General features: G+C 42.0%; 3 protein-coding genes across 4 annotated transcripts; 1 reads left to right on the forward strand and 2 right to left on the reverse strand.

The window, feature by feature from the left end:
• Window positions 1-8,778: 8,778 nt before the first annotated feature.
• On the forward strand, window positions 8,779-11,629 carry LOC121798671 (protein SINE1-like). Of its 2 annotated transcripts, none has more exons than XM_042197791.1 (3): window positions 8,779-8,973; window positions 9,479-10,784; window positions 11,087-11,629. In XM_042197791.1, the coding sequence occupies exons 2-3, from the start codon at window positions 9,483-9,485 to the stop codon at window positions 11,516-11,518; spliced, it is 1,734 nt and encodes a 577-aa protein (XP_042053725.1). In that variant the 5' UTR covers window positions 8,779-8,973; window positions 9,479-9,482; the 3' UTR covers window positions 11,519-11,629. The 2 variants fall into 2 exon arrangements, with proteins under 2 accessions (XP_042053725.1, XP_042053726.1); XM_042197792.1 differs by having other exon boundaries at window positions 11,090-11,629.
• A 53-nt stretch (window positions 11,630-11,682) lies between these two features.
• Window positions 11,683-13,334, reverse strand: LOC121798674 (protein NDH-DEPENDENT CYCLIC ELECTRON FLOW 5-like). The gene is made up of 3 exons (XM_042197794.1): window positions 12,773-13,334; window positions 12,272-12,694; window positions 11,683-12,176 (listed from the first exon to the last, which is right to left on the reverse strand). The coding sequence occupies exons 1-3, from the start codon at window positions 13,178-13,180 to the stop codon at window positions 11,982-11,984; spliced, it is 1,026 nt and encodes a 341-aa protein (XP_042053728.1). The 5' UTR covers window positions 13,181-13,334; the 3' UTR covers window positions 11,683-11,981.
• LOC121798673 (photosynthetic NDH subunit of subcomplex B 2, chloroplastic-like) lies at window positions 13,327-14,753 on the reverse strand. Its single transcript, XM_042197793.1, has 3 exons — window positions 14,201-14,753; window positions 13,687-14,127; window positions 13,327-13,606 (listed from the first exon to the last, which is right to left on the reverse strand). Exons 1-3 carry the CDS (start codon window positions 14,588-14,590, stop codon window positions 13,412-13,414), a joined length of 1,026 nt encoding a protein of 341 aa, XP_042053727.1. The 5' UTR covers window positions 14,591-14,753; the 3' UTR covers window positions 13,327-13,411.
• Between the last annotated feature and the right edge of the window lie 2,241 nt (window positions 14,754-16,994).

Here is a 16,994-nt window from a genome sequence, read left to right on the forward strand (position 1 = left end):
TTCCCTGACCGAACTTGGTCGTCCTAATTCGGCGAGGTTTATCGCGTGGATCGGACTTTCCCTTATTGCAGTTCGTTTCAGACGAAGTGTTATTTCTTAAGCCGAACTGTGGTCTGTATCTTCCTGAAGCTTGGACTCACAATCGTTGGCTTATGCAGTTCGTTTCAGACGAAGTGCTTGTTAAGCTGAATTGCGGTCTTGTATCCTCCTTGGAAGCTTGGACTCACAATCGTTGGCTTATTGCAGTTCGTTTTCAGACCGGACTGCTTGTTAAGCTGAATTGCGATCTTGTATCCTCCTTGGAAGCTTGGACTCACAATCGTGGCTTATTGCAGTTCGTTTCAGACGGACTGCTGTTAAGCTGAATTGTGGTCTTATATCCTCCTTAGAAGCTTGGACTCACAATAGTCTTTAATAATCGATCTAAAAAGGGGATCAGTCTTTAAAGAACGATATACCTTGGTACCATTTGTAAGAGACGACAAGCACATAGAGACAAAACACATAGAGAAAAAATGAAAAAGATGAAGGAAAAAAAACTTTAAACATTTTTTTAAAAAACGACAAGTAAAAGGTACAAGTAAGAAACAAACAAATAAAAACATACCTATACCCCTATGACCCGAACTAGACACGAGACGGACTGACCGGACTTTGTCTCTTACAAGTGGAACTTCTTGAGGTTGGAGACGTGCCATGTTCGGGGTACTATGTTCTCCTGACATGTGAGTCAATTTTATAAGACCCTTTGCCGAGGACTTCTGACACCCGATATGGACCCTCCCATGTGGGTTCGAGTTTGCCCAGCTTTTTCTGCTCGGCTTACTTCGTTGTTTCTCAAGACGATATCTCCCACTTGAAATTGAAGCTTTTTCACCCTTTGGTTATAATACCGGGCTACTTGCTCCTTATACTTGGCTGCTTTTATGCACGCCAATTCTCTTCTTTCTTCGGCGAGATCTAGTTCTGCCCTCAGTCCGTCGTCATTCATTTCTGAGGAGAAATTTAGAGTTCGGGGACTGGGTACGCCGATCTCCACCGGAATTACGGCTTCAGTGCCGTACACAGACTATACGGAGTTTCACCGTTGGAGGTTTTGGGCGTAGTTCGGTAGGGACCATAGGACTTGAGGGAGATTTTCTACCCATTGTCCTTTGGCTTGTTCTAACCGAGCTTTTAACCCTTTCACCAGAATCCGGTTCGTTACTTCCGTTTGTCCGTTTGCTTGGGGATGGGAGACCGAAGTGACCGCTGTTGAATGTTCAGCTCTTGGCACCAATTCTTGAACGTCTTGTCGGTGAACTGAGTCCCATTATCCGAGATGAGGATGTGGGGTATGCCAAATCGGCACACTATGTTCTTCCAGACGAAGTCCAATGCCTTTGAGCTCGTTATCGTAGCTAATGGTTCAGCCTCCACCCACTTCGTGAAGTAGTCCACGGCAACGATAAGGAATTTCATTTGCCGAGGAGCTTGAGGAAGTGGTCCCACTATGTCTATGCCCCATTGCATGAAAGGCCAAGGGCTTTGCATAGTGTATAGATCGGTCTGCGGCATCCTTGGGACATTTGCATGAATTTGGCACTTCGTACACTTCTTGACGAGCTGCACTGCCTCTTGTACCATGGTTGGCCAATAATATCCCCATCTCAGAACTTTTTTAGCTAAAGCTCTGGCTCCGATGTGGCTACCGCACGATCCTTCATGAACTTCTCTGAGGATGTAGTCCGTCTCTTCTGGTCCTACGCACCGCAATAACGGCTGAAGGTAAGACTTTCTAAAGAGGACTCCTTCATGAAGTTCGTACCGAAGTGCTCGGCACGTGATCTTCCGAGCTTCTCTCTTATCCTCGGGCAATTGTCCTTGATCCAGATACTGCAAGATCGGCGTCATCCAGTTCGGCGAGCTGGATACTGAGTGTACCTCGGCTTCATCAATGCTTCGGTGCATTAATTCTTCCGCCTTTGAGCTCGGATCTGAGGCCAACTTACTTAAGGTATCTGCTCGGCTATTTTCCGCTCTGGGAATGCGGATTATCCGAAAATAGGAGAAACTTCGGCTGATGCTTTGCGCTTTGTCCAAATACTTCTTCATTCTCTCGTCACGGGCTTCACTTGTACCCAACATGTGATTTACTATGACTTGTGAATCACAATGGACTTTGAGAGATTTGACGAGCAGACTTTGCGCTAACTGGAGTCCGGCCAGGAGGGCTTCGTACTCGGCTTCATTATTAGTAGTGGGGAATAGGAACCGAAGTGAGTAGGCTACCTCGTGTCCGTCGGGAGCGACAAGTAAAATACCAGCTCCACTTCCCATCTTGTTCGAAGCTCCATCTACGAACCCGCTCCAGCAGTCCGGCGGCTCTACTTCGGATTCCAAGGGCTGTGCTAGTTCGGCACTGGCAGAATTCTTCTGTTCGGCAATAACAGGAATTGCTTGATCGAACTTCGCTTCTGCAAGAAAATCTGCCAAGGCTTGTCCCTTGATGGCTTTCCGAGGTAGATATTCAATTGTGTGCTCTCCCAACTCTATAGCCCACTTGGCGATTCTGCCTGATGCTTCTGGTTTGGTCAACACTTGCCGAAGTGGCAGATCAGTTAAGACGCATACCTTGTGAGCATAGAAGTATGGCCGCAGTCTCCTTGCTGCATTTACTAATGCCAGAGCAATCTTTTCCAGAGGTTGATACCTGGTTTCTGGACCTCTTAATGCTCGGCTTGTAAAGTAGATGGGAAGCTGCTTTAGGCCTTCTTCTCGTACAAGCACCGCGCTGATGGTTTGATCCGATGCCGCTAAGTATAAGAATATTACTTCGGCTTCGGTTGGAGCAGAGAGAATAGGAAGCTCGGCTAGATAACTTTTGAGCTCGTCAAAGGCCTTTTTCTGCTCGGCTCCCCACTCGAACTTTGGTGCCTTTTTCAACACCGTGAAGAACGGCAGTTGCTTTTCGGCTGCTTGAGAAAGGAATCGATTCAGTGCGGCTAGACATCCGGTTAGCCTTTGCACGTCATGTATGGACTTCGGCATCGCCATGTTTTGAACAACTTGAACTTTTGAGGGGTTTGCCTTGAGTCCGTCCTTTGAAACCCAACAACCCAGAAACTTTCCCGAATCTACCAAAAAGGTACACTTTTGGGGATTAAGTTTGAGGTTGGCTTTCTTGAGCACGTTGAGAGTGGACTTGAGGTTGTGCTCGTACTCCGAAGTGCTTTTGCTTTTGACGACTATATCGTCAACATACACTTCGACCTCCTTTCCAATCAGGTGCCGAAAAAGCTTGTCTACCATCCTTTGATAAGTGGCTCCGGCATTCTTTAAACCGAATGGCATCTTTTTATAAGCGAAAATGCCGAAATCAGTAATGAAGGCCGTTTTTGAAGCGTCAATCTCATCCATTAAAACTTGATGGTATCCTTTGTACAGATCAAGAAAACAAAAAATTTCAAAGCCTATCAAAGCTTCTACTTTTTTATCTACGTTCGGAAGGGGATAGCAATCTTTGGGACAGTGCTTATTTAGATCGGTGAAATCTATGCACATCCGCCATCCTCCTTCCTTTTTCTTGATCATGACAGGATTGGCCACCCACGAAGGATACTTCACTTCGAATAACACATCCGCCTTCAATAATTGACGGACTTCGTCATGGATGACTTGACTTCGTTCTGCCGCAAAGAGTCTTTGCTTCTGTTTTATCGGCCGGACTGAAGGATCAATATTTAACCGATGAGTGATTACCTCGGGGGGCACTCCGGTCATGTCCAACGGAGACCATGCAAAGACGTCTTTATACTCCTTGAGGAGCTGGATGGTTTTTTCCCGAAGTAGGGGCGTTCCCGCGAAGCCGATCTTAACCGTTCTGGATGGATCGTCTTCGTACAGCTGAACTGTCATCGAGTTCGGCTCCGGTATGACTTCGGTCATCGCCTCTGACTCCGGCTGCTGTGATTGCTATGCTTGGTGGTGCCGATCTGACTGCTCGGCACTTCTAAGCGCAATTTGCAGACATTCCTTTGCTCTCTTTTGGTCACCTCGGATGACCGCTATCCCTCCTTTAGTAGGGATCTTGATGGTGAGGTGATAAGTGGAGCAAACGGCCCGAACTGTGTTGAGCCAGTCTCTTCCCAGGATGATGTTGTACGGGGACCGAGCTTTCACCACGAAAAACTCAATCATCGTACTGGAGCTAGTAGGCGCTTTCCCCACCGTGATCGGAAGGCTGATAATACCTTCAGGGCGGGTGTCCTCCTGGGCGAAGCTCTTCAGGGGAAGCGGAGCCGGACTGAGCCGAGCTGGGTCCACTTCTAGTTTGTCAAAGCACTCTTTAAAAAGAATGCTAACCGACGCTCCTGTATCCACAAACACCCTGTGGATCAGTTTGTTTGCCACTCCGGCTTGGATGACAATGGCGTCTTGGTGAGGAGAGATGGCCGGGACGGGATCAGCAGCCGAGAACGTAATCACTTCGTCCTGCTTCAGCCTTTTATGCGTTGGCTCCTCTCGATTGGAGCCTCTGCGCTCTGACTTTAGGGACGACTTGGTCTTCCCGGCAGGGAGCGCGTCAATAGTCTGGATTACTCCATCATATTGCGGCTCGTCATCGTCTTCAGGATCCGGCTGCCTTTTCGGATCCTGAGGAGCGCAGTTCGCACCACTCTGCTTTTTATTCTTCTTTGGCTGCTTGCTTTGGTATTTTTTCAATGTCCCTGCCTTCACAAGAACATCGATACCTGCAGCCAAGTTTCTGCACTCCTCAGTATCGTGACCGTGGTCTTGATGGTAGGAGCAGTAGCTATCCTGTGGTCGGCGCGCGGCTGATTTCGTCATCCGCTTTGGCTTTTCGAATAGGTCAGAGTGCAGTTCGAAAATTTCCGCTCTCGGCTTGTTCAGCGGTACGAACTGAGCGGGCGGCTTCTCGGGATTGAGACGAGGTCCCAATCTGTCTTGCACCGGAGCCCTTTGAATTCTTTCAAATGGAGTCCGGCGAGGATGCCCCTGATCGCTATGATCGGGCTTCCTTCTGTCTCCTCGGGTCGATGAGCTGTCTAACGACCGTTTGCGACGGTCTGCCTCATCGGCCCGGGAGTACTGGTCCGTAATGTCCCACATTTCCTGAGCTGTCTGCGGACCGCACTCAACGAGCTTCCTGTAGAGAGCTCCGGGCAGGATTCCATTTTGGAATGCCGAGATGACAAGCAGATCGTTGAGATCGTCTACTTGCAGGCATTCCTTGTGGAATCTTGTCATAAAGTCGCTGATTTTTTCGTCGCGACCTTGACGAATGGAAAGCAGCTGAGCCGAAGTGATTCGGGCTTCCGCTTTCTGAAAGAACCTCCTGTGGAAGGCATCCATTAGATCTCGGTAAGATCTGATGCTGCCCTGGGGGAGGCTATCGAACCACCTTCTCGCGTTCCCGATGAGCAGCTCGGGAAACAGCTTGCACATGTGGACCTCGTTGAGACCCTGGTTCGCCATGTTATATTGATAGCGCCCCAAGAAATCGTGAGGGTCCACGAGCCCGTCGTAAGTCATCGACGGAGTTCGGTAGTTCTGTGGTAGGGGAGTTCGGGTGATGTCGTCCGAGAACGGAGTCTTCAGTGCTCCGTACACGGCGAATCCGATATCTCGTCGGTATGGAGGAGATTGAGTTCTCCTGTGATTCCGGTACCGAGGAGGAACTGGAACATGTTGGGGACGGGGATTCTTTCTCCTGGGAGATGCGACACTACTGCGGTAGTGACTTTCTTGTGCGGAGGGAGAAGGAGAATCCGCCGTTTTCGTCTCCGGCTGCTTTTGGCTTTTTTGCAGGAAGGTTAAGAATTCCTCCTGCTTCGCCGCCAAAAACTGCTTGACAGCCTCATTCAAATCGGGCTGCTGGGAAGACTCAGTGGGACGATTTTTGGAGCGACTTGTTCCTTCGCCATGAGAACTGGTGGTGGATTTATCCCTAGGCTGTTTTCCCGACCTATGGGATGGATTGGCTTCCTCCTGGTTCTCACGGGCAGGAATACGGGTACTCTGCGATCTGGTATGCATTTTTTGGGTGGAAAAAATGGATCAAAAATTCGCTTTATCACAAATTTTGTTCTCTGTTTCCCACAGACGGCGCCAGTGATGAATCCGCGAATTTCTGATGTTAGTAAATGCTGGTAGAGAATAAAGACTATGACACAAAGAATTTACGTGGTTCGATTTACTGAAGTAAATCTACGTCCACGGGAAGAAGGGAGGGCAAGATTGTATTGCTTGATCTGGGATTACAGCTTACAACACAGACTTGCTATAGGATATTTTATCTCTAGAGAGCTTAACCCTGTCTATCTGATCTAAGTCCTATTTATACATTGAACTAGGATCGTGGTTTGCAGCCCCACTAACAAGATCGTGGGTGAGCAATAACTGCTCAATAACTGCTTCGTACCACTAAATAGATCGTGGGTATAGTGGAGGTCGTGGAGGCCTTTCATGAGTCCACTAACTCCTAGTTCGGTCGAATGCTGAGACCGAACTGCTGGACTTTACCGATCAGCTCTTGCCGATCTGAGAGGAGAGCTTGACTGGTCGGCTTTTACCGAGCTGTAGGCTGTGTCCGAACTCTTTGGTCGTGCCGAACTCTTTGGTGCCGAACAGATACTCTTTCTTGGGCTCTGGGCTGATGGGCCGTCACTGTTATTGGGCTTGCCATTAGGGTTTAGTTCGTACCCCATCAAAGACATTGTTTGACTAAACACACAAGCTTAACGCAACAAAATTCCAGCATAAACTTTTTATGGCATAGTGGGATTAGTGGATTTAGACCTCAGTCAACTGCATAATAATAAACAGTTCAATCTACCGCTAGTTAAAATTTGACTCATATAAAGATTCGACATGATGAAGAATGCAAGCGGAAAATCAAAACCATTTTAACAATTAAAAATCAAGTGAGATAGTTGTTGTAAGTTAGTGTTTGATCTAGTCCGATTCCCATGTTAAAATTGGCGGATTTCTGAGACGAAGCAAACCAAAAAATTTACGGTTTTGACTATAAATAGCTGATCGATCCAACCGTTTTCATTTTTTAAGCAGTTCAAAAATAGATTTGAATTTCGTGTATAATTTTAACTAGATTTCACATATTTAACTTTACGAAAATAATATATCTAGATTCTAGTCTTTTTTCTTAATTACTAATTTAATATGTCTAATAGACTAATTACTAGAATAATTTAACTAGATTTCACACATTTTCATTTTTCACACCGTGTTGAATTACTAATTACATCATTTTATAATACATAAGTTAAAATAAAAATATTAATTTAATAGACTGCTAGAGTGCTAGTGTAATATTCCCACTTGGCAAAATTTTTAACCAAACCACTCCACAATCACCATTAGCCTATCATCATTACTTCCCGTTTCATGCTTCTCAACACCAAGCGCAATAGAAAATATCGCAAAGCAATAATTCAATATACCTACAAATTCAAAAACAAAATTGACCTGGAGCAGGGACGAAACCAGACATTTGAATAAGCCGGTGCTGAAACTATAAAAAATAATATATATATTGAAAATAATTATTTCAATATTCTTACCTCCTTTAATTATTTTATAAATCTATAAAGTGATGAAAACACAAATATAATGAATTTCAAATAATTTGACCAAAACGTCATAATTTGGTGATAATTAAAATGATAGTGTTATATTAAAATAAGACAAAAAGAAAATATATATTTTATATAAATTTAAAATTCTTGATATACTAATATTTTACTTTAATTAAATAGAATTTGACCAAAATTTTAATATTTAAATGACTACCAATATTTTTATATACTATATTAAAATAGATACACACAAATTATGATATTATGAAGATAAATGTACAAAATAATCTGTTATGCATAAATTCAGTATTAAATTATAAATCCAAAAAGGTTAGCATACAGTATTACTGTATTACTATTCCACAAAAATAAACGGTTCAAATTCACATATCTTTTTAAACACTACTAGGTCTACTAAAGTGGAGTATTCATTAACCAAAAGTGGACCCCACGTTGTAAATTCAATGACCATAATTACTTACGTACTAATTAATCCACTTCTTTGCCCATTCGCCTCTCCCTCCTCCTTTCTTCTTTGTGTAAAAAACGGTAAAAGAGAAATACACAGCAGCGGCCATGACCATGAGGATACAGGGACCGGCACCGGCACCGGCCAAGCCCCCGCTGGAGCGGCGGCTTGGCCTTCACTAGGTCCGTCCCTGACCTGGAGCACCTCAACCTTTTTTTTTTAATATTTTAGTTGTATGCATTATTTTAGGGAAATTAAGACAGTTTGGTTTTTGACCTTTTTAGTTTTTGACCTTTTTAGAACCTAGGCTGCCCAAACCCACGTGAGGCCCATAATAAACTCAGTTCAATAATTATTTTTATTACTACTTTATACTAATTTTTATTGTATGTTATTGTGTTTGTGAATTTATAAAATAACATAATTGATTACTGCCAAATAAAAGATATAACTATGTGGTTTTATACTGGTTCTATAATTCTATTTTTGTTGGACGCATCACATGAGTTCTATTCATTATTTTTTTCATATATATTAGAGAAATAAAAATATTAGGAAACCAACTCGGGTTAGACCGTATCCAATTTTTTTTGTTTGTACAAACACAGCCCAAAGTCGATCAGCTTAAATTGGGCCAAGCTGAAGGGAAGGCCCATAAGTGTAATAAAATGTAGGGCGAAAGCGGGGGAAATAGAATGATTACAATTCAAATGAAAAGTTTTCAGACAAGTGCGCACAAAAAGCGCGTGTACTAGCTGAGCCGCTGTCTCAAACATCTCCCCTCATTCTATTCAAATTGAATTGAAATACTTTTTGCCCGAATCATCCATCTGCAGTCATTGCTCAGCATAGGATTCTTGATGCTCCAAAGGAAGAAGTAGCGGCTAGGTTCCGGCTCATATCAAGGTATCTTTTTTTATGGAGAAACGCAATTAATTCCATATAAAATATTCAACTTCAGCTTCGCTTCGTGTTCTATTTTCCAAACTGAAGAAGAAAGATCGACACCATCAATAAATCCCTTCTTGTTTAGTTTTTTAAGCGAATAAAGATTTGGGATTTCATGGATCTAATTGATAAAGTCTGAAAATCTACTGTTGAAATTGCTTACACATTTTGTTTTTTCATGATGTGTACCGCTTAATTACTCGAACGTCTCTATCATTTAATTGAAGTCTTTATGGGAATTTCGGATAACAGATTTCTTTGGTGGTTGTTTCCATTTTCTTTGTTGCGTGCTGTGTGGCGTTCAATTCACTTTCTGATATATGTTAATCTCGCAATAATTTGGCTTAATAATATTTAGGCAACAATACCACTTTTTAGACAGCTACAGAGATATCAGCTTGTAGTGTTAAATGGAATGCAAACTACTGTAACTTTTAAATCTATTTTATGTCTTCCCTTGTAGTAATATGGGAAGAAGTCTAAGCCCAGTACTGCGGCGGGAGTTGGAGAATCTTGATAAGGATGCTGATAGCAGAAAATCGGCTATGAAAGCATTGAAATTGTATGTGAAAGACTTGGATTCCAAGGCCATCCCCATCTTTCTAGCTCATGTTTCTGAAACCAAAGACACTGGCATGTCATCTGGCGAGCACACAATTTCTCTATACGAGGTTCTTGCTCGAGTCCATGGACCAAAAATAGTCCCGCAGATTGATAACATCATGAACACCATTGTCAAAACCCTGTCATTGAGTGCAGGAGCTTTTGCTCTTCATCAGGCTTGCTCGAAGGTGGTTCCAGCCATAGCAAGGTATGCAATCGACCCAACAACAGCAGAGGAAAGGAAGAGGCATGTCATCCATTCTCTTTGTAAGCCTCTTTCTGATTGTCTCCTGGGTAGCTTGGAGAATTTGTCTTCCGGAGCTGCACTTTCTCTTCAATCACTTGTTGAATCTGATAATTGGCGGTTTGCCTCAAATGAAATGATAAATGAGGTCTGTCAGAGAGTTGCTGGGGCATTAGAGAAGCATTCACAGACCAATTCACATATGGCCTTAGTTATGGCTTTGGCTAAACATAACAGCCTCGCTGTTGAAGCCTATGGCAGGCTGTTGATACAGTCTGGATTACGAATTCTGGAAGCTGGTTTTGTGGAAGAAAATTCTCAGAAACGAAAGTCAGCCATACATATGGTGAGCTCTTTGTTGAGATATTTGGATCCAAAAAGTATAGCATCTGAACTGGAGTTGATAATCAAGGAAATGGAGAATTGCCAGTATGACAGAATGCCATTTGTTAGTGGTGCTGCTTTTGAAGTACTACAAAATGCAAAGAAAATATGCAATAAGAGAAGCTCAAAATCAGAGAGGGAATTTGCTTCAGCTACTGGGTCAAACTTTGGCAGAAGAGAGAACATGAGAATGAGGAGAGTTTGTAGTTCTGAAGCCTTAACTGCATCACCTGAATCACAAACTGTTGATTCATTTGTTGGGTATGATTATTTGATGGAATCACCAAACTCAATAAATCATGGCCCTCAAGACCAGGACTTTAGTACTAAGGGTGTGAATCGTAGACTTTGGAGAAGGTGTGAGAATGGCTTCCTGGATGTCTCTCTTAAAGATGGCATATTTTCAGATATAGCTCGAGAAGAATCTGAGTATGATGAGATTTCTGGCAACCATGGAGAGTATTGTGAAAATTTTGCAGCTTTTGTTCGAGAAAGTGCAAAAGAGGAAGTTATAGAAAGCAGTGCCTCTAGTCCGCAGGTAAGTCTTCGTCTCATATCCTTTGTGTTTGTTTGAATATTTTCTTGGAGAAGTATTTTTGCAAAAATATGTATTTTATGCTGACTAAGTTCTTCTAGGAGCTTGTCAATTTCCACTTGGATTGATTTCAGTTTTTGTAATGTTTTATTTGCAAATCTGACAAGTATCTAGCAGGAGATATGCAGAACTAGTAATCATGATACATGGCTAAGCTCTTTGAGGAGCTTAAAACCTTCCTTAATGTACTTTGATTAAATCCAAGACAACATTTCACTAATTGGACGCCTATCTGTGTTTTTCAGCAGTCGAAGGCTCACATTAAGGTTGATGATGTGAAGATTTTCAGTACCCCGAGAAGGCTCATTCGCTCGCTTCAGGATCTTGACAATTCTGATGTAGGCTTATCAGAGAAACAACCCAGAAGGTTCAGAAGCCCAATGAGACCAGTCTCATTGCTTGGACAACTTGGTCTTCCTAATGGCATGGACTGTGAGAACAAAGATGAATTAGCATCTGGTGATGAACTATTTCATGCGAACGCAGAATCAGTTTCCTCCACAGAAGACGTGCCTAATCTTGCTGAAATGATCCCAGTAGATAAATTTCAAGTAAAGAAGCATCACAACTCTGCCAAAAAAGTTGTTTTTGCTCTTTTTGTTGGTTTATTTGCAGTATTTGTATTCTTGTTGGTGATAGGTGATCAAGATAATCACCATGTTATGGTCCCAACCTAGCACTTTATTTATGTGTGCCACACTGTGACATTGTTTGGCCTTTAGGAATATTTGACTATTTAAGGTTGTTGGACAAATATTTGTTGTTAAAACAGGGTTTACGTTTGTTTACTCCTATTTTGGAAGTGTAGAAACCTGCTGCTTAACTCACATGAAATAGCTAGTAAGGCAAATGTTTAAGAATACCTACTAATAAAAATTGTTTACTTTATGATAACACTGGATGGGATATTTGACTGATTCCATGTAGCTGTCTAGTGCAGACTTGGATGTTTTGGTTGGATCGTCATACGAGAATTAGCAAGTAAATCGAGGGTATCTCTAGATAGCTAGCTAGGACTTGGGCACAAGAGAACCAGTTATGTTCTATGCTTTGATTATCTTCGGACTGCCTTGCATCACCTTGATACTATCTTGACAATGTCTTGATCCACAATAAAGAAACGACACGTAAAATCCCAATTTAGTAATTAGGATTGAACAATTGCACCCCTCCACTCCATTCGCTTTGAGAATCTATGATTACCGGTTCAAGCTGTGCAGCATGGCCGATGCAGATGTGTGAGTACTTGCTATACCACTCGTGTTCTGATCCAGGGCTCAATATGTACACTTCTTTAAAACCTTGTCTTCTCAGTGTCACCGAATTTCTCCTTCCCTGTTCACATGAGATGATGCTGTGGTTACTTTTTCAAGGCTAATACTCCAACTATCAAGTTGAGATAGTGATTATAGAGATAACAGATGACTTACACGGTCCATGATGGTCAAACTTCGAGGTGTGCTTGTATAAATCCTGCTTAATGTTTCTGCCAAGTGCTTGCAGTCATCGTCTTCTTCGCCCGTCTCTGCTTGTCTGTTTATATTTTCCTCCCCTTTGGGAAATAGTTTGTTGAATGGCCAGAACTTATTAGGCGACTTTTTAATTGTTGGAGGGACAATGCTGAAATTTCCCTGAAAGGGTGGCATATCAAAGTAATCGGAGCCTTGTAGTCCTATTGCATAAGCTGCATCGGGAGTGCTCACAGCCAGATGGCACAGGGTTGATCCAGCTAGACGGATAGTTGAAGTGGATGAGTTAGAGACTACAATCTCTGAGTTGAAGCTATCTTGTTCAAGAGTTATAATATGCATTATACCAACATTGCCTTGCTCACTCGTGCTCGATAACTCCACCTGCATATATATTATGTATGCAGTTGAGTGTATGAGACAAGTGAGTAGAAAATGACTAGATGAAGCAACAATACTAACCCGAATAGATTCTTGAGGAGTTCCAGTGACTTGATGAAGATCCCAGGCATGTGGAGACCATGAAAATCCGGCATCATTCTGGCAGGCAAGGGCTAACGACAATCCTCCTCGAATGAGAGCAGCACCATTTTCGCTCTGAGAGACAGAGGTTTGCAGCAACTCCATTGTGCCGCCATGCCACATCTGAGGCTTGTATGAAGTGACCAAACCAGTCGGGAGCATCACCTTGGCAGCGGTTCCATTCCCGAGTTCCATCTTTACCACACAGTCATCGCCAATACCTGTAAAGCTCACGCCACATCTCTCCAGATAGTTGGTGTCTGGAAGTGTTTTGACGGAGGAAGAGCATGAAGTGCGCGGAGAGATGTTCCTCGGAAAAGGGAGAGCGCTGTTAAAAAGGGTGGCCATATTGTAAAATGGTCCTATCCCATTTTCTTTGAGAAGATGATAGTTTGTATCTTAATATTGGTTGGTTGTCATTAAAAGTTGAGAGATAACGTCAAGTTATCTTCATCACATCACTCCAGTCCATACAAGATAATAATGTCAGAATGTACAATCAAAACGAAGCAATGCATTTATATTTCCATTCTCAATCTGTATGATTACAAGTAAAGATTAGCAAAAAAATGCCTCAAATCACAAATTATCATGCTCTATGACCTGCGCCCCTCTCCATTCTTTGCCAGGGTTCACCGTGACCGGAACCAACATTGAAGCAGGGCCTGTACATATAAAGTAGCCATTGCCGTACTTGTCCGCAAATGAGCCCGGACTGGACAAATATATTTCCTCGAATCCCATTCGTATCACCCGGAAGAAAAGCTCACGCCCCTATACATGTACTAGTGTTAGTTGTAATAAGCTAATTGAGTGATATTTACAGATAGAGGGTGATTTATACGGATATGCACCTGGTCGATGGTCTCGTACTTGGAGGGGGCGGTGGTGTGGAAAGGGTCGGAGCGTTGCGGTGGTGGAGCAGCGTACACTCTACTAAGCTTATGCCTCAAGACGGTAATGGGGGCATCCTGCACACTCCACACCCCGGGCTTGTTTTCAGGCTCCCATCCAAACGAGAAGAAGCCCGGATCCTCAGTCTTGGTAGCTTCGAAGGGGGATAAGATTTGGAAAGGAGAAGAAAGAGGAGGGTGAGTGCAGTAAGAGAAGCCTTTCAATCCTTGCACACCACTCCCACCTCTCTTCTTCACCTTCAAATGACTCAAAATAGCAGTGGCTAAATCAACCGGCTTTCCGCCCGTGTTCTTGACTATCACAGCAGCCGCCATGCTGAGAGGATAGAGTGATACAACGTACCTGATATCCAAACAGCCACGAACACACCCCAACTCAACCTGTTAAGAGGTACACACCACATTATGATTGATCAACAATTACTAGCTATATATATCCAACGAATGAGTGTACCTGCACAGCATCGATGGAGTCCGAATCAGCATCCATTACAGTCCATTCAGCAGCAGTAGTAGTAGCCTTGGGATTAGGTGGGGAGGAGAGGTCGTCCACCACCAAAGCGATGCCGCCTCTGGAGGAAGAAGAGGAAGATGAAGGTGGAAGAGTATGAAGCACCTCCTCATAGCCATCATCCTTCCAGTAAACCTTGGGCTTGTATGAAGTAATGTGGCCGTTTGCAATCTCAAGCTTCACCGAGCTACCATTTCTCACGCTCAGCTCTACCGTCCCCGACTCTGAAAATTTGATGCCTTTGCGTCCAAATTTCTGGTCGAGACTCTCTGTCGTAGTTGCTGCACAAGCTTTAGCAGATTTTAGGGGAGAGAAGGATAGGAGAGACGCCATTCTTACTCAACTCTAAGGATCACTCTCCACCAGCAAATATTTACAACTTTCCATCCCCTCAATTTTTGGATAGACCCACCTTCGCCTCTTCCACTACTACTTACAAGCTAAATATTGTTTTTGTTTTGATTGATACCCCCAAAACTTCACCTTTGAATTTTATATCTCAATTATATTCTTCAAATAACAAGTATACTAAATTTTGTACTACAAATTTAAAAATGATGTAAAAAAAACCCCAACCAAACAGTAAATTTATACTCATTGGGATCTGAGAGAAGACATCAGGATCAAATTTGGCAAAAACGACCCCTTGAGGCAATAACTACCTTCTTGAAGATAAAAACAAGTTGGAGTTGATGATTTCCAAGAAACAGCTATTTTTGATTTTGCGCTTCCTGATATTGTTCAAGACTTGCTTTTTATGGTTTCCTTGAAATTTGGTATTATTGCAGTATTGGCTAAGCGGTCACATGGTTTTGAAATCTTGGTATCTGGCAATGCCTTTAGAAATGACGCATTTGTTAAAACTACCGAAGATAGAAGGAGAAGTACTCTACTCTTAACTTTCAAAGAAAATCTACTTATCTTTCCCCTTACTCAACACTCAACAGAGTGATTTGTTTACTAATCTAAAACATTCATCTTCCATTAACCATTTGTGGTAGTCCATTTAAGCAAATACATTATCAATGCCGAACCAACTATTCCAATTATACAACAAAAAATTCTCTCAATCAAATAGAACAACTTCAAAAACAAAGATTTCACACCTGATCTTTATCCATCCTGCAGGTGAGTCCCTCTTCGGACCACGATCCTGTAGGTACAAACTCTAGGTCATAGCATTAGAGATTACAAGAGGAACAAAGGAAATAAATTAATAGTAAGATGAACATCATCGCCCGTTGATACAACATCACCCAAATGTCTGAGTCCTTCAAAGAATACTAATGTTCAACTTCTTCCTTTCATATTTCATGCTTATGCCATAAACTAGTGAAACAAGCTTAATGGGAGGAGTATATACCCTTATTTGCCACATGAGTCGCGCAATTAAGCCTAGGTGCTGCTTGGTGGCAGACCCTTGCTCTGCCCCGACTCCCTCTCAGCTACTGTCTTTCGTGAGCAGGGATGAGAGCCTCAGCCTACCTCCACTTTTTTCCATACTACCATCAACAGATTCCTCTCTCGGGTCTATTGTCAAGGGTACAAACAAATAATTAGAGACTCATTCCTAAGGAATAAAAGAAATGATCTAATGTAATATCTCTGTATATTTTCCATAAGTATCCAGAATACACAATCTTTCTTTAGTCTTGTTTAAATTTTAGCAATCTAGAATAAGCAATTATGTGGTCGATTTCCAAAGCCCAAAAGACTTATCTATCATGGCACAGTTTTATCAGTAAATCAAGTAAACTATGGGATAGACTTGAAAGATATCCATATTGCTAAAATAGAGTGTGTGACAAAATCAAGAACAAAAGTAAATAATAACTAGACTTGTGGATGCATCTTTTCTCAAGCATGTATGTTGCAATGAACAATAAACAAGCTATTTCCAGAAAAACACAGCAAATTCCTTTTCAACTTTGATAGATACCATAGAGATATAATGCAGGTAGTAGCAAGTAGACAAAATTCAAGCACTCAACACTGACCTCAGCATTTTTCACTCAAATACCATGCCTCAACTACAATGGAGTTAACAGGGTTCTTGGATCCAGGCTTACAAAGATTATCCACCCACTGAAAAAAATATTGAAAGGGGGATTTGAATATTGTACATTCTGTTGGCCATATTGTTTTCTAGCTACTCAAAACCAAGTATGAATTGACATCCTCTTATTTCTCAAACTTAATTCCTCCAAAATCTTAACTGTCGAGGAAAGGACAATGCTTTATGGTATTTCACCAACAATATCAAACTCGATTACCTTCTGAAAAACGAAAAATTGGGTTAGGGCGATGAAGAATTTACTTGAGAGAATTTGATGCGTTGGGGGAATGATTTCATTTTTAATTATTGTAAATACAAAAAAAAAACTACTACTAATATTCAATAAAAAAGGTGCATTTTTTAGTTTAATTAATTAAATCGATTTACTTAAGTAGTTCTGCCGTCCTAAATCCCCCACCTCATCCACTCATTGAATATAATTTCACAATAATATTCATATCTTAATATATACAATACCAATTCGAATTTAAGTCGTGATCAACGTATGGTGCTAATTTTATTGCCATACATCGATTGCAGGGACTCTGAACTACCAAACGCAATAGAATGAGGGGTTAAATTAAATGATTAAAAGACTGAAAATTAAAAAAAAATTAAAACAAATTAAATGACCTACACAACTCACAATCCTATATATATATATATATATATATATATATT

The sequence above is a fragment of the Salvia splendens genome, chromosome 4 (assembly GCF_004379255.2).
Source record: "Salvia splendens isolate huo1 chromosome 4, SspV2, whole genome shotgun sequence".
Classification (NCBI taxonomy): Eukaryota; Viridiplantae; Streptophyta; class Magnoliopsida; order Lamiales; family Lamiaceae; genus Salvia; species Salvia splendens.

Coding starts and splice junctions, on each gene's coding strand:
- LOC121798671 (XM_042197791.1), top strand. CDS start 9,483: ATGGGAAGAAGTCTAAGCCCAGTACTGCGGCGGGAGTTGGAGAATCTT. Junction 10,785..11,086: donor GCAGTGCCTCTAGTCCGCAG/GTAAGTCTTCGT, acceptor TGTGTTTTTCAG/CAGTCGAAGGCTCACATTAA.
- LOC121798674 (XM_042197794.1), bottom strand. CDS start 13,180: ATGGCCACCCTTTTTAACAGCGCTCTCCCTTTTCCGAGGAACATCTCT. Junction 12,695..12,772: donor CTCCTCAAGAATCTATTCGG/GTTAGTATTGTT, acceptor ATATATATGCAG/GTGGAGTTATCGAGCACGAG. Junction 12,177..12,271: donor GTTTGACCATCATGGACCGT/GTAAGTCATCTG, acceptor TCATGTGAACAG/GGAAGGAGAAATTCGGTGAC.
- LOC121798673 (XM_042197793.1), bottom strand. CDS start 14,590: ATGGCGTCTCTCCTATCCTTCTCTCCCCTAAAATCTGCTAAAGCTTGT. Junction 14,128..14,200: donor ACTCCATCGATGCTGTGCAG/GTACACTCATTC, acceptor ACCTCTTAACAG/GTTGAGTTGGGGTGTGTTCG. Junction 13,607..13,686: donor AGTACGAGACCATCGACCAG/GTGCATATCCGT, acceptor GTACATGTATAG/GGGCGTGAGCTTTTCTTCCG.